This window comes from Triturus cristatus, chromosome 5_2, assembly GCF_964204655.1.
Source record: "Triturus cristatus chromosome 5_2, aTriCri1.1, whole genome shotgun sequence".
Taxonomy (NCBI): Eukaryota; Metazoa; Chordata; class Amphibia; order Caudata; family Salamandridae; genus Triturus; species Triturus cristatus.
Window position 1 is genome coordinate 468,424,952 of NC_140588.1, and position 21,857 is coordinate 468,446,808.

At 41.1% G+C, this 21,857-nt stretch overlaps 1 protein-coding gene across 1 annotated transcript in view; it reads right to left on the reverse strand.

Annotated features, from left to right (window-relative positions):
- The window catches only part of RALA (RAS like proto-oncogene A), a 209,930-nt gene that overhangs the window by 139,643 nt on the left and 48,430 nt on the right, over positions 1–21,857 (reverse strand). Inside the window, exon 2 of the mRNA XM_085607438.1 lies at positions 5,042–5,196. Within this exon, the coding sequence (XP_085463564.1) occupies positions 5,042–5,155 (114 nt within the window). The 5' untranslated portion in view covers positions 5,156–5,196. The remainder of the gene's footprint in view (positions 1–5,041; positions 5,197–21,857) is intronic.

The following is a 21,857-nucleotide window of genomic DNA, read 5'->3' on the forward strand; positions in this document are numbered from 1 at the left end:
AAGACGAGTCACGCATACGCCTGCCCTCTATTCCTTCTCCCTGTCACTCCCAAATGCCAGACTTATGCCGATCACGGAACAGCGACTCCTACAACGCACGTTTGCTAAGTTTCACATCACTAAACTGGGCGACCTCTTCCCTGACGGGCACATCTTTGACATTACTGATACATCCCGTTTCCCCGACCTCACCTACCTGGATAAATTTGTGTTACTGCGGGTGCGCTCTGCCCTGCGAGCCACCTTTACAGACTTCCCCCTGGAACCTCAATCCTTCAACCCGCTATCACTTGTCATTGACAACATCAAAGGTGTCCAATCTTATTTTAATCTTATTTCCAAACTCTATAAATCTTGTGCTGCTCTCCTCCCATTAAATTATGACAAAATCCGCAGGGATTGGGAGGGAGATCTAGGCAATCCCATCACGGATGAGCAGTGGAAGGCTTGCTGCGAAGCCACAAAGAACGTATCGCTTAACAGCCGACACAAACTGATCCATTTTAAATTCCTTCGCAGAATGTACATCACTCCAGCCAGACTCCACCGGATAGACTCCTCTAAACCACACACGTGTCATAAATGTGATGCAGCACACGCTGACTTTGCCCACGTTGCATGGACTTGCCCACGTATCTACTCATTTTGGACAGATGTACACAAAATTCTGAGCAACATAGTCCACATTCCCATAAACCCACTGCCCGAGATTGCCCTCCTAGGTTACGTGGCCCAATTTCCCAAAAATGTTCGGAATTTTGCGGCCATAAGTCTGCTATTGGCCAAAAGAGAGGTAGACATTCACTGGGGTAACAAAGCTGTTCCCAAGGTCAAGCACTGGATGGAAAGTTAGGCTCTTGTTCCATGCGAAGCAAAATATATGCGGGCACAACTCCATCTGCCTCGAGACCCAAAGACATATGGGGCCCATACAGGACCTACCTGTCAACACTGCAACGCGATCCACCCTCGCAAACGGAACAGGGTCTGGTTCCCACCTTCATTGCTACATCTTGTACTACACGCTCTTACTGCCTGTTGCATTTTCTCCAGCTTCAACTCTCAATGATTATATAAAGAACCCCTGGAGAGACTATAACTGTGTAACGAGGCCAACTTGCCCCTACTGAGGGTTCTCGCAAGAGATGCTATATAATATATTGACTTCAATGCAATTGATTGATGTGTTCATCCTAACTTATCAAACGTAACATGTACCGTCTTTGCTATTACTCTTCCGTAATTGTGTATAATCGAATGCATCATGATACTTAATGCGAAATTACTAAATAAAGTGTTAAAAAAATAGAGTTTATGAGGAGTGTTTTTTTTTAAATAAATAGTCTGACATTTGGAAGAGAATAATGCAACGAAAGTCAACTGGTAATAACACTTGTTTTACTATTCTGTGTTCCCCTAAGTCTCCCGATAAAAACAATATCTCACTTGTGTGGGTAGGCCTAGTGTCTGCGACAGGAAGCGGCCGGCATCAAATTCTTCCAGTGAAAACGGACCCTTTTTTTTGCAATGTGCCTAGCTGTGTATTTTGAACCCTAGCTCAGCCGGCATGTATGGAAACCTAGAAAACCTGTATATTTTTGAAAACTAGACACCCAGGGGAATCCAGGATGGGGTAACTTGTGTGGCTCTCACCAGGTTCTGTTACCCAAAATTCCTCGCAAATCTCAAACACTTTCCTCACATTTCTGTGATGGAAAGTTCTGGTACCTGCGTGGAGCCACAAAGTTCCACCCACCCCGCATTCTCCAAAGTCTCCCAATAAAAATGGTACCTCACTCGTGCGGGTGGGCCAAGTACCCGCGACAGGCAAGGGCACAAAATGTATTGTGGAGACATCAAAATTACCTCTCACAAAATTACCTGGTTTTGCAAGGAGTAGGAGGAGGGGGGGGGGGGGGCTAGGGGGGTTTGGCCCGGTGGCAATCTAGGGAAACCTACCAAATCCACACATTTCGGAAAACTAGACACCCGGGGGAGTCCAGGGAGGTATGGCTTGCGTGGATACCCAAAGGTTTCCTACCCAGAATCCCTTGCAAACCTCAAATTTAGCAACAAGGAAAATAAATCACTTTTTCCAGATATTTCTGTATGGGATCACCATTCCGGCACACATGTCCTACCACACTGCGTTCCCCTCAGTTTTACTGAGTAAAATGATATCTCAAATGTGTGGGTGGGGCAAGGGCCTGTGACTAGTAAGGGCCAAAAACAGAAGGTATTAAGGGTATAGCACAGTGAATTCTAAGCGCTACATTAAAAAGAACGTTTTTAGCCGATTCGGCATTGGCCACCCACACAAGGGAGGTATCATTTTACACGAAAGACCAAGGGGAATGGTGGGTGATAGGACATTTAGGCTGGCGAGGGAATCCTACAGAGAAAGGTGAGGAAAATGTGATTTTTTTCAGGTAAATTTAAGGTTTGAAGGGGATTATGGGTAGGAAAACATTGGGGGATCCTTGCAAACCAGGGCGGGTAGAAAGACCGAATACCCCAAAAACATTTGGGGGGAGCAAAGGCCCTTGCCCAAGTGGCGGCTCCCTCCTCCCTGGTGTCCATTGGGAGGATCGCCAAGCAGGGATCCAATAGGGAGGGGTACCATTGAAAAGGGGAGATTCTCCCCTTTCCAATGATACCTCTCCTGTCTATCTACGTGCACGGGTGGTTGAAATAGCCCCCTGAGCACGTAGAAAGAGAAACTGAAATGAGCCAACCGGCTCATTTCAGCTTCTGTTTCAGAGAAATTACTTCAGCGCTGATCGTCATTTCCCTGCAACCAGCAAAGCAGCCTCTTGAGTTTGGCGAAGCCCTTCCCCAGCTCCCGAGGCTGTTCAGGGCTCGAATAAATCCCTCTGGTGCGGGCACCAGAAGGATTTCTAGTGCCATGTGCGAGGATGGCCAGGAGCAAGGGTTAACCTTGTAGACCATCAAAACTTTTCGGCGGTTATAAAACAGGACCAGGCTACTCTAGTAGGAAAAGTGGGTTCTCTGCTATTCACAGCTATAGGGTGTATACGTACAGATACAAGGGTACCTCAAAGAACCGAGAGGAAAATGCTCCAAGGAGGCATAAATTAACCATTCAAAAATGACTGGTGCTCACTCACAGAGTGCACCAAAGCCAAAAGGACAAGTAGGTTTGTTCAGAACATCCATACTTGACACATCATGTGCCAAGAATCAATTACATAACGTAATACTCCGAAATGCCCAGTTTATCAGTATGCTAGATCTACCCAGATAAGAGATTTGTAATTTATTTTCTTAATTTAACGAAAGACCAGAAAGCAAGATCTATCACATATTTTCTAGCATAACTTGCCGTGTAAAAACAGAAACTGATGCCAATGTGCCAGTTAATACCTAAAACTCAGGTGCGGTCATGTCTAGAGACAGGGTTACGGCTGGAGTAAAATGATTTTCCAGACCAGGTTGCAAACTGGGAAGATAAAGGGGAGAGGAGTTGGCCTAACGGCTAGGGCGGTCGACCTTGAGCCCAGGGAACTGAGTTCGAGTCTCGGCAATGACGCTGAACATTCTGTGATTCTGGGCAAATCACTTAATCTCGCAGTGCCTAACAAAAATGAATGTGTCCTAATGCAACGCAACTGGTGCTATGTAAAGCGCTCTGATACCCAACTCAGATCAAGTTCGCGCTATATAAAACTCTATTTAACATTTTTAAAAACTATAAATAGAGTAATCTGCAGGAATGCGTACTCATCAGAAAAACATGCAAGCATCATTATCGGGCATAAGTAGGTGTGAAAGAGCAGCACAAGCTATCATAAGAAAAAGCAATCAGACTACACTCCTTTTTAGGTCTCGCCTGACCCAGCGCATGCGCTGGTCTGGCGAGACTTATTGAGAGGGCTCCAAAAAGTGCTACCAGGCCAGCCTAGAGCTACAGTGCATGTGCGCGGGCGCGCGCGCTGCGCTTTACCGCGATTACTTTCACTTTCGCGGCCGCTTATGTGTGATCGTGATTACTTTTGCGGCCACACGGCCGCTTTGCATAGCCAATAGGTCTCGCTTTTGGGACCTTATAAGTATTTAGTTATGCAACTGTTGCATGGCTAAACACATAAGGTCCCAAAGGCGAGACCTATTGGCTATGCCAATGCTTGTTAAAGTAGACATCCTGGTAAATTCAGGGAGGGATGCTCCTTTTTCTGCTGGGAATTCTTGCCTCTAGAAGTTTTTTTAGTAGGGTTCTGGAAGTCTGTAACCCCTCCATGACATACAAAAGGCTGTTCTTTGGTGAGGGATCCCCTGAATTTAGCCCAAACATTAGGCTGGGAGTAGAAAAGAGCTTTTACAAGAAGTTTAACACTTTTATTTTTGCCTTCCTTGCCTGTTTTACTGACACAAATGCAACTGTTTTAGTTGGAGACAAAATAGACTTTGCTGAAGGGAACCATTGCGTCAGTGGTTCTTAACCTGTGGTTCGGGGACCGCCGGGGGATCAGTAAAACCTACTAAGGGGGTCCGCGACTGCAAGGAAAATTAATTATTAACAGATTATTAAAGTGTAAAGAAATAAAAAGGCAACCTTTAAAAATGAAAAAACTTTTTAAGTGTAAAGGAATTTGAAATTGGAGGCTAAAACTCAAGATTGTATTCTCAGATTGATTTGTGGGAGCAGGGCAAGAGCAAACAACAAAATATATTGTACCCTCAATATGAATTTAGAAAAGCTTCAACCTTCTCATTAGTATCATTTTAGATTTGTTTGTGAATCTGTCATCATTGTGTATTTGTTTGACAAGTGCTGTTTTCTGTATTTTTAGTATATTGTTTTACAATTCAAAAATCCTAATATGCTAAGGCCAAGATCCCCGGCTTCCAGTAATGACTCAGTGGGGGTCCCTGTGTTCCAGTAATGATTAAGCAGGGGTCCACAGAATCCAGACATTTAAGAACATTTTAGGATTTACTTTTCTCTAAGGTAGTCATGTTAATGTTTTGTTGAATCAGTTTTTCATCAATGTCATACTCTCTTTAGGAAAAGTTTTCTTACCTCATCATACATGAATTGCAAAGTCAAAGCTGATTTTCCAACACCGCCACTGCCAACCATGATAACCTTGTGTAAAGCCAAAGAGTTCTGACCTTTAGCCTTGTTCGAAGCCATCTTGGAAACACAGATGTATCACAAAAAGGATACAAGGTGATCTAAGAAGAAAAAAAGGAAACATACCAGTTACAGGTAATTTGAATTAGAGTTACAAAAAATTGCTAATCAAGAAGCACATTTAAACATTTTAAAGTTTGAATATGCACACTACTTTTAGCTAGCAAGCTGGAACATACTGAGTGGTAAGAGTTTGTAATTCTTTACAGCAGACAATTTCAGCAAATGGGATACATTCCCTCGCACTGGGTTTCAATAAAATTAATCTTGAAAAAGAAGAGGCACAGGAGTTTGAAATCTTCCGTTTACAATGTCGTTTCATCTATATCACCACACTCTCTCTATTTTCCACAACCTTTTCATTGGACTTCATAAGCATTTAACAGGATTAGACCCCGAGCAGCCTCAGAACTGAGAGTGGAGGCATGTCTAGCCTTATATAAGAGCCAATGCAATCTAAGGAGTGAATGTGGAAAATCTGGGTCACACAGGAAAATAGTTAACTTACCTCACTTAACTTCAGTTCCCCAGCTTTATTGTCTTTCATATATTCACGTGACTCTCGCTCTTCCCCAGTCAGACTCTTTACTACACACTTGTGCTATTAAGTCTGAGATGGTTTCTTCAAATGAGGTGGATGTGCTACTTAAACTTGAGGCATGCCGCTATTTTAACATAATTTACTGCTATTTAAGACTACAGGGCTTCCCAGCCTTACAATAGCAAATGATTCAAGGGTGTGAATATATGAACTAAATGTGTTTAACTTGGAAAGGAAGAAAGTGGCATTCCCGGGCAAAATGCAATAGAAACGGAGCCCTTTTAGATAAGGAGTCCTAAGTAAATTAAGCTGTAGAAACATCGGAGAGCTCCTTTCCATAAATACAATATTTAAAAATGAGAATCATGCAATGATGGGGGGGGGGGGGGGGGGGGGGATGGAGGGAGGCAAAATATAAGTCTTAATAAAAAAAAGGATTGTTTTATCCATGAAGATCAATGTAACTGTAAGGGAATAGTCAATATGTGCACACACAGAAAACATTTCCATGAGAGGTAGACCCTTCGTTCCAATCTCAGTCCCTCAACACCTTTTAATATACTGCTGCTACATTAGGAGATGCTGAAATGGTGAAAAACACTAAACCCATTTCTCGGAGTCCTGTTAATTTTCTGTTCCTACCATTGCCTTTATGAACCCGGAGACCAGGAAAAAGAACGCGGTTATTTCTGGCCAATCCTAAATGACATTCAGGGTTTGATCTCAGTAAGACATCTAAAATAAACAAACTGGTGTGTGCTATCCTGTTTGTTGTTATTTAACCAAATTAAACTTTCAATTTTATGATTACTTTTATTTTTTTATTTTTAAGGAAAACGCTCTGGTTCTGATGTTCTAGTATAATAGTGAACACATGAAATTAACACATGCGAACAACTACACAGACTAAGTTTCTCACTTATTGAATATTTTTTCTTACTGACGCCATGCCATATTAAGCAATTTGGTCATAATTGGACATGGCAGTGCTTGATACACCCACACAAACTAGCAAAGCTATTTGGTGAGGACTTAGGGTTCCCTTTAAAGCTCGGATCTTGTGGACAAATCTATTCACCAAAGCAGCAACCTTTCTTCTGCTCTTGCCTTTTTCCAAAATTGCTAGGAAAGCCCTTTCTCTCTCCTCCTGTTGACAATCCCACTTAAAGACAAAAACAGTACAGTACCCTTTCAGTTACGTTTTTAAATGCTTATTTCTACTGAACTGATTTACACACAAGAAAACAAAATCTACTTTCATGCCAAGTTTGGTGTGAAATATTTTGCAACGTAGATGTGAGCACATTTTCCTACGGGAGCTCAAATGGAAAAATCACTTGCTCACTTGTTTGACCCCTCACCCTTAACAATGTTTTCCTGTAGACAGCTCTTCAAGGGAGTTGGCATGTTTAAACTGTCGGAATAAGAAGACTTCAAAGTTTTGTGCAATCAGTCTATGCGGTCAAAAGTTATAGGCAAATAAAACAGGTCTTATGTCAAAAGGGACAGCGACCAGGTGAACCCAAACACCTCCATGCCTGTGATGTTACAGCAGGCCCAGGTAGGGGAGAATTACGTGTATGTGTAGGCAGAGAGGGGCAAGGCTCTGTGTGACTAATCCCCGCTGCGCATAGCTTAAGGCTGTGTGCAGTGGCAGTAGGTTAATAGAATTTGGCACTGAAGGTCCGATGCTGCCCAACACCTGCTGCATATAGTAAAAGGTTGTGCGTCTGTGGCGTTGCCAGAAGCCAATGGTTTTGGCTGAGCTTGGCCTCACATTTTATTTAGAGCAACAGTACTAATAAACACACATTTATTACCAAAGTGTTGTGCAGCCGAGTGGAGTGGCGTAGAGGATTTTGCGTAAAGAGGAGCAGAGTGTAGTGGAGTGGCATAGTGTGTCAGAGTGGAGTGAAGTGGTGTAGAGTGGAGTAGAGTTTAATGGCGTAGTGTGTCAGAGTCGAGTATTGTAGAGAGAAATTTTATAGATTGGCCTAGCGTGAAGTGGTGTAAAGTACAGTGGTGCAGGGTAGACTGGCGTAGTGTGCAGTGGCATAGAGTGTATTGCTTTTGAGTAAAGTGTCGTAGAGGGCACAGGCAGAGTGCAGTGATGTAGAGCGGCGTAGAGAAGAGTGGCGCAGAGTAAATTGTATTGGAGTAGTGTGTGTGTAGTGGAAGAGAGTAGATTGTTTCAGAGTACAGTGAAGTAGCTGGAGTGGAATGGTTCAGGGCAGGGTAGCGTGGTCCAGAGGGATGTAGGACGACGATACATCGCAAACTAAAACAACGCATGCCTTTTCATCGCAGTTGTTAGTTCGCATGTACCGTCACAACGCAAGTCATAACGCAAACCATTACTTCACATTTCCTTTGAAATGCATAGAAAACCCCTTTACAATGCACACCAATCCACCGCATGCTCTTACATCGCAATTATTTTCCCCCGAGCTAACCCCCCCCCCCAACACTAACACACTACCCTACATAACACGCACTCCACAACACTACCCTAAAGGACAAAACAATACATTACCCTAAAGCCTAAAACCTTAATCACTACCCTGCACTACGACCCCCTGACACAACCCTAAACACTAAATCAGTACCCTACACTACGACCCCCTGACAACACTAAACCCTAAGCCCTAAAGCCTAAAACAGTCCCCTACACTACCACCCTTGACACTACCCTCAACCCTAAGCCCTAAAGCCTAAAACAGTCCCCTACACTACCACCCCCTGACATTACCCTCAACCCTAAGCCCTAAAGCCTAAAACACTACAGTACACTACTGACAACCCTAAGCCCTAAAGCCTAAAACAGTCCCCTACAACACCACCCCCTGACACTACCCTCAACCCTAAGCCCTAAAGTCTAAAACACTACCATACACTACTACTCTAAGCACAATTCCCCTTACCTCTCTCCCCGTTCTGGTCCCAGCGTCGTCTCTTTCTCGTCTCTGTCCCAGCGCACGTCCATCTTGGAGCCCGCCCATTACATCACATGCGCTTTAAAAGCATGCTTTGTAAAAGCGCATGCAATGTAATGGGACGCGTAGTAATGGTCCGCGTCGTAACACCGCTTGCGACGTAAACACATGCTATGTAACGCATGCGTTGTGAAGGGTGTTCGCCGTCCAGAGTAGAGTGGTGTAGAGTGCAGTGGTGCAGAATAGATCAGAGTGGCATTAAGTGCACTGACCTAGACTGCAGTTAAGTCGCGTGGAGTTCAGTGGTGCAGAGTAGAGTGCAGTGGCATAGAGTGTATTGGAGTAGAGTGGTGAAGTGCAGAGTGGAGGAGAGAGCAGTGGTATAGCGTTCAATGGTGCAGAGAAGAGTGGTGTTCAGTGGCACAGAGTGCAGTCTTGCTGCAGAGTGCAGTGGCACAGAGTAGAATAGAGTGGCATAGCTGGCAGTGGTGTAGAACATTGCAGAGGAGAGAATAGTGGCTTAAAGTGTAGAGTATTTGGTGTAGAGTGCAATGGTATATATAGAGTGCTTTTTTTTGTAAATTGGTGTCGAGTTTATTGGTTTTGAGTAAAGTGGGTCTGAGTGAAATGGAGTAGAGCGGTATAAGGTAGAGTGCATTAGCGCAGTTTAGTGGTGTAGGGGCATAGAACAGAATGGCCTAAAATGGAGTGGTGTAGAGAAACCGCCGCTGCCACCGCCACCACCACCACCACCCCGCCTTGTGTGGGAAGAGGGGTATGTGACCCACTTGAGGTTTTGCCTCTAATGAGTTATGCCCCTCTTCACACTCAACAATAGCAATAAATAGCATATTAAACTCTGTGCCACTGGGTAGTTCTAGTTTGGATTGTGGTTCATAGGAAATATCTTTTTTGTGTTGCTAATAACTTTGGCGCCGTTTGACAAATTTCTACAACACTTTCAAAAAAAGTGCTACTTGTGTACAAGGTTATACATGGAACGTTTCAGGGTGATCCGTCAAGCAGGGGCTAAGAAAAGGGAGGGGGTGGATTCCAAAACGTGTTTTCCCCAATTATTTTTGCGTAGGGAACTTCAGACACAGCTACAGCCCAAACCACTAAGGATTTACACCACATTTGGCAGAAAGCTAGACCTTGATCCGGAAAGAGTGCTTTTGTGGTTTGGTATAAAACTGTTCAGTTATAATGAAAACCAGGGGATTCCACCGTGGAGTGTCTTGCGTGGATCTCATGAGATTCTCTTACCCATAATGCTCTTCAAACCTCAAACTTTGTCTGAAAATCACACATTTTCCTAACATTTTTGTGAAGGAAACTTCTGCAATCATCAGGAATCCACATAATTTCTACCACCGAGCGCTGCCCCACTTGTTTGGCTGGGACTAGTGCCCGTGACAGGAATGGATAAAATCAAGGTCAATGGGAGCCCTTGCAAGGGGACTCCCATTGATCAGTTTGATCCGTTCACCATTTTGGGAGTCAGCCACACTCTCCTGGTTCATATATAGAAACAACCAAAATAATCAAATGTCCTCTCGCTTGCGTTTGGATGGGCTGCTTTAGTCCGGAGGAGAGCAGAAAGACTATTGAGGCTTTAGGGGTGAGGGTGGAGCCTGATGTTTGATTAGGCCAGATCCACCACATTATTTAACTAGAATATATATCTTCTGTGTGCACCCAGTAGCACGTTGGGAGCCCACTCCGGACGCCAGTTAGGGGGAAATTTCAGTTAAATAACGCTTTAAAATAACAAAACCACTGAAATTCACTAGTTATAGTTACCTAAAGTTACTATAGCTCGTGCCCTATCTCAAGTAACTATCTACAACTCACATACCAGTACTGTAATGGCAAGTTATAAAAAATCCAATTCAATGGTGAAGTCAGATACTTAATAAATAATATGGAAAAGTAAATTTGAGCTATTTTTACTTAAAACTTTAAAAGTCCATTTGCTCCCGTTCTCCGGATTGGATTAGTCATTTTGGGGATTTTTATTATGATATTGCATAAATACTTTACAAATAGCCCTAAATTAAGCCTCTAGCTCCCAGGGGGTTCAGCTAAGGCTAATTAAGTGACTTTGATGGTTAACCCTGACAAAGTTTGTGACAATTCCTTGGGAGTGAGCAGTCACCTACCCCAAATAATCCAATTTTTACACCATAGTTATTACACTAAAATTGAGCATTCTATTCTGAGGAACTCATCTATATATCTCTCTCTGTATCACTCAAAGCTCATGAAACACACTAATAGCACCTACTAAACGTCTTTTCCTCGGTCTTCTGGCACTCACATATCTCAATGTTGTTGTTCCCAAAGCCTCAGCTCTTATTTAAGAGTGCCATAATTTACTCCTTCAAGTTTGCACACCATTTGTAAGTCTACGATACCTAAACCATTTTTTTACTTCCTTTCATGGCCACAGCACACACTTACTCGGGTAGGTCGCTCAGCCACCAAATAACGGATGATTTACATTCTTCTCATAGTCAACCTCCTTGATAAGTAAAATCCAGAACAATGCTTTGTCAATCAAATTCACTAATCTCCTTATCATCCCTGCCATACCCTATCCCCTTCACTCCAATAATACTTTTAATTTAAAGAGGCAATTCAACTGTGATTGATAGTTTTTTGGGTCATACTCCTTTTAACTGCCCCTTACCTTACTGAACCTAACCTTATTATTCACAGATGTGACTTCATTTATACCTCAACAATATAACAACCAGAAACAAATTAACATTTTAAGGACCTGTCCTGAACGTCTGTTAAGTACTACTAAGTCTACCATCACCTCAACAGACCAGCACACATTGGACCACTGCAATAGCATAATACTTTTCCCAAGTACACGTTCATGCCAAATAACAAAAGAGAATAGTAGTAGTGAAATAGTTTACTTGCTCGTCAGGTGTCATGCCAAGATATTATATATATATATATATATATATATATATATATATATACACATACACACACACACACACACACACAACCTGCACAAAAGCAACACCTTGTAATAATCTATGCCCTTTGTGCCCGAACTCAGTTCAATTGAACCCTTCTTCTCAGCCCTCGTCGCTGGAGCACTTAGCCTTTGGATCCGAATGGGATCCTCTCTTTAAATTAAGTCAAACCTGCATCTAAATCACCCCTTATTGAAGCAGAGATTGCACAAAAATGCATACTATCTATGCCCTTTAGACATTAAGCCAAAACCTACACAATTGTACTATGCACTTTACTGACCGAAATGAGGTAAGAGAATTAATGATTGAAAACCTCATTTGCAGATTCTTGGATCAAATAAATAAGCGTATACTTTAGCCAAATGACAGTTTAAAATTGAATTTCATTCTGTTTGGTAGGGGTTTCTGGAACTAGACATGTTTCAACAGGTGTTCTCCTCATTCCATTGGGGCCCCACAATTTGTTTCTACAATATCGCTGGAAAAAAATGGACATAGATACTCTCTCCAATGTCTTTTGTTTTGGTGATTCTTGAGATTCTAATGCAGAATGCCAACATGCCAAGCTTTAATGTGCTCCAAATTGCACTCAGACTGTCATACATCTCATCCTGTGCACACTATTCACATGTGCACAATGCTCCCCTGAACTTATGAGCACACTGCTCTCCATGACCTCACCCAGACACACTGGCTCTCACCCTCCATACAGATGCAACTGGTGAGGAAGTGTACATGTTGACAGTGCTCCAGGCATTAATTAAATGTTCATTTTGTAAATTTTGAATATCAGTAGCAAATAAACAAAAAAGCCATGTTGCAGTACTTACAACACAAGCTAGGAAATGTGGGTCTGACTTTGGGTGGTTGCTCAGTATCCCTGTACTATGTAGCGTCCAGTAGTCAACACCTCTCCCCCTTTTTCATCTCCAGCAGCCCAGCCTCAAATGACCACTGCATTTCAGAAGAATGTAATTCAAGTTCGCTCCTTATCATCAGTACCTCAGTGGTGCAAATGAGGAACAGCTGTGCAGACTCCAACAAATGTATACTTAATATGCTCATCCCGTAACAAGAATTATATGTCACTGTCTGCACACATCTGCAACATTTGATTTTAGGAAAACTACACGCAAACAAGTTATGAGCTGCACATTTTAGACACAAAATGCATTTTTATTTCTTTCAAATCAGCTTCTGGGAGCATGAATAATGCCAGAGTTTTTAAGTATTTATAAAACGCTATTCTTCCAGAAAGATGTTATATAAAATGGTATTTGTTACAGTAGGATGTATAGGCAAATTCGGTAGCAGAGAGAAATGACCAAACATGGGGAAATAACCTTAAATACAGGGAACATAGGACAGTGTGATGTCATGTATCTCAAAACAATACTGCAGTGACACTCCTGAGCCACAGTTTAAGGTAAGCATATATAGCACTTTATTTGCAAATTAAAAAACACTTAACAAAAACATGTACTGTACTTTGGACAATAAAGTTAGCAAACAATTATAAACCTACATCAGGCTAAATACCCCCACAGTAGCGATTCAGGTCGCGAAGAGTGATGGACTACCATTAGAAAATAGTTTTGGAGATCTGTCTTGAGGGCACATGCTACTAAAGCTGCCTTGGAGTGCTCAAATCGGCAGTGACTTATTAGGAGGCACGCAAACAGAGACATGACTAATGACCATTCCCAATCTAGAATTAACTCATTTTTAAATGAGATATTCTCACAATGACATGCTGAGATTGGGACAATTTTAATTTCAGACCATGTACCTGTGCTGATACACTTAGATTTTCCTCCTTATCAAAGAAGCAAAGGTATATAGAGATTTAAGAATGCTTCATTTACAGATCATATACTTTCTAACAATTACCATGATTCTGTAGAATGGTTTTAAATAAATGTTTGTGAGACATCTCTTCCATTAAGTTGGGAAGCTGTTACAGATGCATCTCAGGTTTTCATAATCCACTGAGTAAAATAAAAAAATAGATGCAAGCGAAAGAGGTTTTAGAAAACAATTCCACATTTTTATGAGTAATTATATTCTTTTGATATCACTCCTTATTACGATATCTCCCACTATTTAAATTCTAGTGATAAACAACCTTATACTAATGTTGATTTTTCTTAATTAGAAGAGGGCATGACCATTAACTAAACAGATAACATTAAAGACCTCTTTAAGAATAAAGTGAATTCCCAGGCCCAATTGTCTTACAAATGCACATTTCTCAAAATCTTTTCTACCAAAACTGTTTTGTTATTTTATTACTTGCGATTCTGCGCGTAGGTCTCTTGAGGAAGCTAGATGTCTAATTACTAGAAAAGAACTGGATTCAAAATTATGTAAAAATTAAACCTATATTGTTAGTAAATGTTGATTATAAAATACTTGCAAAAATATAAGCTTTACAATTGGAAAACATTTTGCCAAATATCATCGGTAAAGAACACTCAGGCTTTATTAAAGGAAGGTCAACTTCTGATAATTCTAGATCTTTCATGTTTTATGTAGGTTCTTAAATGCTCAGATCCACTAGCTACTTCTACTTTAGACCCAGGAAAAAGTATTTGACAGATTGTGCTGGAGTTTAAGAGATCATACTTTGAATTGGCATATTTGGTTCCAAATGCTTGAATTATGTTCATTTTTATCATGCTCCTAAGGCATCTATTTTTGTGAATAGAAATTCCTTTAATTTCATGATTTTAATGCATTTGTCAAGGTTGCCCTTTATCACCTCTTCTCTTTATCTTGGCTCGTGATCCATCTCTTTGCAAAATATGGCAGAATACAGCTATACAAATTCTTTTTTATTGTGGAAAAAAGCAATTTAAAGTTTCTATATTCTCTTATATTCTGCTTTTCATGTCTCATCCTAATAATGCCCCTTTGGCTTTTCTTAAAGATGTTAAAGGATATTCAAACCCTTCTGCTATAAATTTAATTCAGAGAAATCTGACATTTTACTTTTGTATACATTCGGATTATAACATTATTTTAAAAGGTACGCGTTTTCTAATGGAATTCCTCAAAAATTAAACGTGTAGGTATCTAGTTTACAAATATAAAAGTAACTATTAAGATTGTTTTTTTTATGTGGAATCCATTATTTCTGTCCTGGTAGGGTATATTAGGTTCTATTAAAAGTGATGACAGAACCCCTTGTTCTAAAGGTTTGATCAAAGATTATAGTACAGATTCCTATAAGTTATAAAAATAGACTCCATCCTGTAGAAATTGGAACAAAAGACATTGTATGTTAATTCCACACCGTCATTAAGAGCCCTGGCAGCATCATACAACAATGACAGCCAAGTTGGACTTCGGGCACAACCTTATCTTAACTGCACAATAGGGAAAGCTTGCCTGACCCAAATCTTAGCAGTACGGATGCTGGCATTACACAAAGACTTTAATCCTAACTGGCCGCTGCTGTCTAAAGTAGTTAAGTGTAGACTTTGCGGGTACAAATCGGAAACTTATTTGCATCTACTGTGCAGCTGTCCGATGTTGCTAGACTCCCGTCAATCCTTATTAAAGCCACTCTTCTTAATTCATGGTATAAGAAAATGCAATCATGCAATGAACTGGATTTTTAGCACCATGGTTCCCCCTCGAATTGGCAAGAATAGGCACATTTTTCAAAGCAGTGCAGGACTTTCTTAAAAACTCACAACAAAGCACTGAGATGATCATGAACCGTTAACTCTTAGCTTTTGGATCGCGGACATAAAGCATTGTAGAGTTTGACCACTCAGTAATTGAGTTTTTTTGTAGTTGAAACACAATCCATTTTATGGTGTATTTTTTAACTCATTTTATTAATTATTTCCACAAAAGATAAGGGAAAGGGAGGAAGGGAGAGAGAAAGCCTGCACACCCAGAGTTTATTTATCTGGCATAATACGCCAGCTACACTATAGGGTCTTGCAAGGAACCATTATTCTCTTTTGCCTTTGTATACTAGGTGGTTTCTTCTTCTTTTTTTTTTTTTTAAATATCTTTATTGACATTTTTTTTCTCCATTTTTCAATAAACAGCATATTCAATAACGGGCAAATGAATAAGTACATGGTATGGTACAACAGCATGGTTAGCCAGTATGGCAGACCGTACAGGGCTTACATCAAATATTGCCAGAAGTAAGTTCAACAGGTATACCCAACGATTGACCAAGTGTCCATTTCCAAATATGCCCGCAATTTACCATGCAATGGTGATGTGAAGGAATTGATGACAGATCACCTCTTATGACATAGTCCACCATGCTCAGCATGGCCACATGGGATGCCAACGCCGACGCAGCACCCACCACCTCGCAGTACTAAGTTTCTTCTTTTTAAATGTTTTCTATTGTCATGGTTTTAAGTAATCTATACAATAAACTTTGTTTTACTTACAGAGGAATAATGGTGGAATCAACTTTATAAATTTTCAGACATACCATAACGCTTGTTGTATTAGATAATTCTCATATTGCATTTTTGATGAAGAAATGTGCATTTGTTCTAGGAGGGTTGATTTTGAAAAGTCCCTTTTTCCCTTTTCTTTAAAAAATAAATGCACCGCCTTATCACGTATATACTCCTATTTTGAAAGGCTCTATGAAACATTAACAAACTTGCTTGCATAAAAATTAAATAAAGATGATTTTCTTATTTCCGTTATTTCCAATAAAAACATTGATAATTAATTGTTCTTGAGAAATTGGAAGGAGAAAGACACTAACCAAGTATATTAGTTTTTTAAAACCTTGTTTATTGGGATTTATAGATGATACAGCACAAATCATGCACATGACAACCAGCATAACACAACATCCGTGCGTCTACTAGATGAAGAATTTGAAACCAATGTACTTTCTTTTTCTTATTTGCAAACTAAATATCATCCAAGTCAGTTTAAGAAATGATGTAATTCTTTGAGTCATTATATTTAATATACTGCTTTATGTCTTATTCATAACAGACAAGAGAATGACACAAATAAGTCCTTGCTGTTTACGTCCTAAATCCGCTATCATATATAAACTCTTTGGGAACAGACCTGTGGGTTAATTTGTGGTTACAAACACACAAAGCTTCCAAAGCAGTGAATGCAACTCAAACCCTATGTTTTATATAAATGAGACTACTGTGGACTCCCATTTCATAATCAAAAATGTCTTAATAAATGTAATTTGCTTACCAGTGGATTATTACATATGCCTTTTTGTTGTCCTAATATTCATATGTTCTAGGTCAAAGTTCGCAAGCAAAACAATTCTATATTACAGTTCTGTTCAATTATAAAAATTTATTTTTAGGCCTTTTATCTGAAGATTTAATGTCTTTTGCAGAAATTAATAAGTAAATCTTTTATTAGCTTTCGTTTTACATCAAATTACTAATAAACTGGAAAGATAACTTGGTTAGCTTTAAAGAATGGTTGTAAAGTGGTTGTTACATTTTTTGGCCAGAGTGAGTATTTCACCAGCTTCATTAGCTATAAAAAGAGAAATGTTATGGTTATCGGTTACGATTTCCTTAGAGCACTACAGATCTAAATCCATTGATCCTTGCCACTCTTCTAGTAAATTGTTTATACCACCATGAATTTCATAATAATGGTTACCTGTTTTAGCTAAATGTTGGACAATAGCATTCTATATTTCTTTTTATCATAATTTGCTACTATGCAGATCTCTACTCATGGATGATATTAGAAATCAGATGGTGGATTTCTTAGGTTATAACGGTTTCCCCTTCTCCATCTATTTAATTTTTATGCTATTTATAATAATAGTAATAATAATTTAAATGAAGACTAGACAGAGAGCCCCAAGGGAAAAGTCAAAATTTTAATGGAATGATACACGTTCTAGAAAATACAAACTGAATACTTCTGTAATGCTGTATCCAGCTGACCATACCACAGTCGGCTTACTTGGTTTGAAGACAAAATGCTCTTAAAATATGAAGACAGGAAGATGGATAGTTTGTCTCGGCATGCTATTGTATTGGCAAGCTTGAACACACCGGCCAAATGCGAGGGGAACTCCTTCACTAGACAACAGGAGATCAATAATAACTCTTCTACCCAATCCTATGATATACTCAAGGTTATTAAAATGTGGGTGAAGAAAAAGATATCATCCAAGTAGTGCTTTTTAAAAAAAATTCTGTTGATTGCATAAGGTTTAGCAATAGCTGGTCTATCAAGCGAGACCAAATTAGCATTTATTTAGGAAAAAGCAATATTAAATAAGCATTTGCAATGCAATAGGTCTCGCATTAGGAAAGTGTGAGCAGTTGGCATTGCTATTAATAATGCAACACTAGCTATTCTCTATGTAAATGATAATGGCATGACTTTATGTGTTTGTTTTATAAAATAGATTAAAAAGGCATGGTCATGAACAATGGCAATAGCTTAAAATTTTGCCGTGACCTAGAAGAATTTTAAAATATAATAACTGCCCTTTCAGAGCCTGTGGCTTTTTGACGCATTTAATTTAAGACGGGCAGAGTATTCTGCCCCAACCCATTCAAGGGCTGGTGAGCGAATTTTTCTGACCATAAGTACATTTGGAGTGCGCTGTAATATGATAATGTAAAGGTTTGTGGGATATTTTCCAGTTGCGCATTCAGACTGGCATTTGGTATGGGACATCCGAGGGTGAGTGCAACTTCGAAGCCTGGTATATGATGGTGGCTTGAGGTCACAACCCCCTGCTTTGCCCGGGCAGCCAATAGCTAGCAGGGCTATAAACTATATACAACTCCTCTGGTGCAGCCTGATTGCTATGATGAGCTGGGCTGCGCTGGAGCAGTATGGACAGCTGTAAGGGGGAGGCAAATGTGAGTGAATGGCTGAAAGATTTATTGTGTGTGAGAATGTATGTGGTCGCCAGCCTAATTGCATTATAGCTGGTGCCGGACCCTTGGGGGCAAAGGGTATTTCATTCTTTCCACTGACACACAACAGACCTCTTCTCTGCCAGTGAAACTACTGCAGCATCTCAAGACCCGGTTCCAAAAGTCAGGGACGGTCTTGGTTTCATAGAAAAATTTTTCATGTTTATTAACGAATACAGATTTTTTTCTAAAGAAAAGTTTGTACCTCAAACAGTCCCGTCGAGCCTATAAACAGATCTGCTACTTTAATTAAAAATGCTAAGTAAGTTTGCTCACGAAACTGGGCTTCAAACGAAAATAATATTTGCAGTGCTTTAAAAAGGAGATTTGGAGAGAACATTTATTGGTGTAAACCAAATACAGAGCTTACTCCTCGGAGAAGGGACCTCGACGGGTGGTTTCCGGTTTTAAATGCGGCTTCGCCTGTGGCTCCCACCGCCGGGGATTTACAAGGTTAATAAGAATATTAGACAGAAATGCCGTTCCGCATCTGAGCAGCAGAGCCAGGAAAGCTTTCTTCATAAGGTCTGGAAGTTTTTCAGGAGTTCAGAACTCTGAGGGAATCTCAGCTCGGTGTATACGTCTTATCTGGGGTCCATGAGGTTTTAAGTAGGCGAATTCAGGGAACTATACAGTTTGTGAAGCAGTACTGTGACCATCTGGGGTCAGGGACCCTGAGAAATAGGCAGGAAGCATGACTGGACATGACCAGCTGGAACAATCATTGGCCGCACGGCCGTGAAATTAACACCGCGCTGCCATGAAAGAGAAAGTGAGCCACACGGGGTAACATGGAAGGGGGGAGCGCTGGCCCGAATGCATTCTCCGCAGGCAGACACGTCGGGCCACGGCCTCAACAAGCAAGTTAAACTCCATGCGGGACTTAGAATGGACATTGGTGTGGTCTCCACTGCATGTTTAATGTATAGCCAGAGTCTCTATATATTGTCGAGTTGTGTGCCCTCAGGGGGCCCGCTATCATTTTTAATGTGGGCCTGTAATTGCTCAGTAAGTTGTCCCCCAGCACTACGCTATGGGATATTTGTGCAACCCCCCACTTCTTCTATGTATAGTGACTGATCGTCACCTAGTGCATTAACACAACTCGCCACTTGTCAAGGGAACAAGGTGCCACACTCTTCCACGCCACAGGGATACTGCGTCAGGCCAACAAAAGAGCCAGATGAACTAATCACACCAGCGCCCTATACAATTTAGGCCTTTTGAATAAAGTCAGTAAACCGGTTTCAAAGGAATGGAAGTTAGACATCCCAATGCTAGTATCAAGGTTGTCCGCCTAGCGATCCCAATAGTGAGTGAGACTTGGGCAGAACTATAGCATGTGAAAAAACACTAGCTTCCTGAGAAAAGCATCTGGGGCACTGTGCATGGGAGATAAGGATATCTTGCTCATCTTGGCCAGAGTAAAGTATACTCTATGTAAGATATAAACAGTTTCAACTAGAATCTAGAGTTGCGTGACACCTCATGAGGTTATTTTAACACCTTCTCCAATTCTTTATCATTAAATGCTCTGCCAATATCAGTCTACCAAGTTTCTCCAAGTGTGGATAATTCCGTACGGATAGGCTGGAGCGGAGCCCAATACAGCCACCAGACTAGCTTTTGGCTCATTCCGAATGTGTGCATGGTTCGTAATCTCCTGGGTGTTTGCGAAATCTGCGATACCGCTTGCCAATGAGTATGCAGAGCCACCTTGATATGTTTGTATTTTATAAATTGCCTTTTATACATCTCAGATTGATCGCAGAGTTTTTGAAAGTCAATCATGGTGCCAGAAGCTGGAGTTTCTCAATCTGAGTAATGTTTTAGTTAGACCTGTGGGTTATAGCTCTAGGGAAATAAATCACCAACACAAAGGAAGACCTGTCAAAGGTAAAGCCTAGGCAGATGAGGAGGAGGTCAGGTCAGTAGGTGTCCACACCACAGCACCATAACAGGAAACTGATAACTTCCAGCCCTCAACAGTACGACAGGAAGTAGAGAATAAGGAAGCAAACAACGTCCCTGCTGTGAGTTCGGATTAGGATAGTGTTGTATCAGCCATGGAGCGGTTAGCTAGCAATTTCGCAGGCCATTGCAACTGGGCAGCCACATATTTCTCGAAAAGCTGGGACTCCCAATCCTCCTCTGTTAGTGAGTAGCTGAAGCTTGGACAATGCCGCTCTACTCCGCACTGTGCCCCACAGGAATCCCGTCCAGAAGCCGATCCAGCTGTTTAAAGAAGGATCTAGGTAACACTACGGGTATGTTAACAAAATAATAATGTAGTCTGGGCAGCATGACCCTTTTGGTAATTGCCGCTTGGCCTGGCATTGAGAGGGGCAATGTATTCCAGAACCCAACTTGTGCTTACAAAGAAAAAACTGCTGCTCCAAAATTACCTTCAATATTATCTGTGTAAAAGTGATATACCTTCACTCCAAGGTACCCAAAATAGTCTGGTGCCCAGCGCAAGGCACTCAACCTTGTACACAGCAGCCTAGCGATGGCACACCTGCATAAAGGGAAGACACAGGGCTTATTCCAGTCAATCTTGAGCTCGGAGACAAGGTGGGACTGTTGCAGGGTCTCTTCTATCCAGGCCAGATTAGTTGCGAGTAATCCATCCACGTATAGAGAGACCAAGTGTGTGGTCACAGACACAGGAGCCCAGGCACGCCCGTTCTTTGGAACGGCTCTGCAAGCAGTTCAATCACAAACAGAAAGAGCAAAGGGGATAGGGAGCATCCCTGCCTCGTGCCCATGGCAATCAATAAGGAATAAGAAACACATTTATGCGTCTTAACCCAAGCTGTAGGGTTGGAATATAATATTTTAACCTATGTAGTGATGAGTCTGCCAAAACCATATTTACTTGAAACTGAAGGCATATATGTCTAATAAAGGAAGGCATGACGGGACGATTCGGGATATGGAGAGGACATATAATCAAGTGTTAGGAACAAATGCATGATGATTAGAGAGGTGCAGCGCCCCTGTACAATACTACAGTGATCTGTGTGGATCACGTTTGAGGGTTTAATCCCGGCCCCCTGATATAACTTCGTAAAGAAGTCGTCTACAATGTTTGGATCATTAGAGAAGTAATGGATGTTATGAACAGGCGAGACACTTAATCTCGCTTCATATTCTATACAAGACACTTGACCCAGAGATGCCCAGTGTTCTTTTCAAGGTACATATTCTTACAGGTGATGACACTATGAGCAAAATTGTAACAAAGTTTGGAGCTTTAACTGCTGACACTGTGACGTTTCTAAAAGGATTTGCTGAGACAGAAGAAGA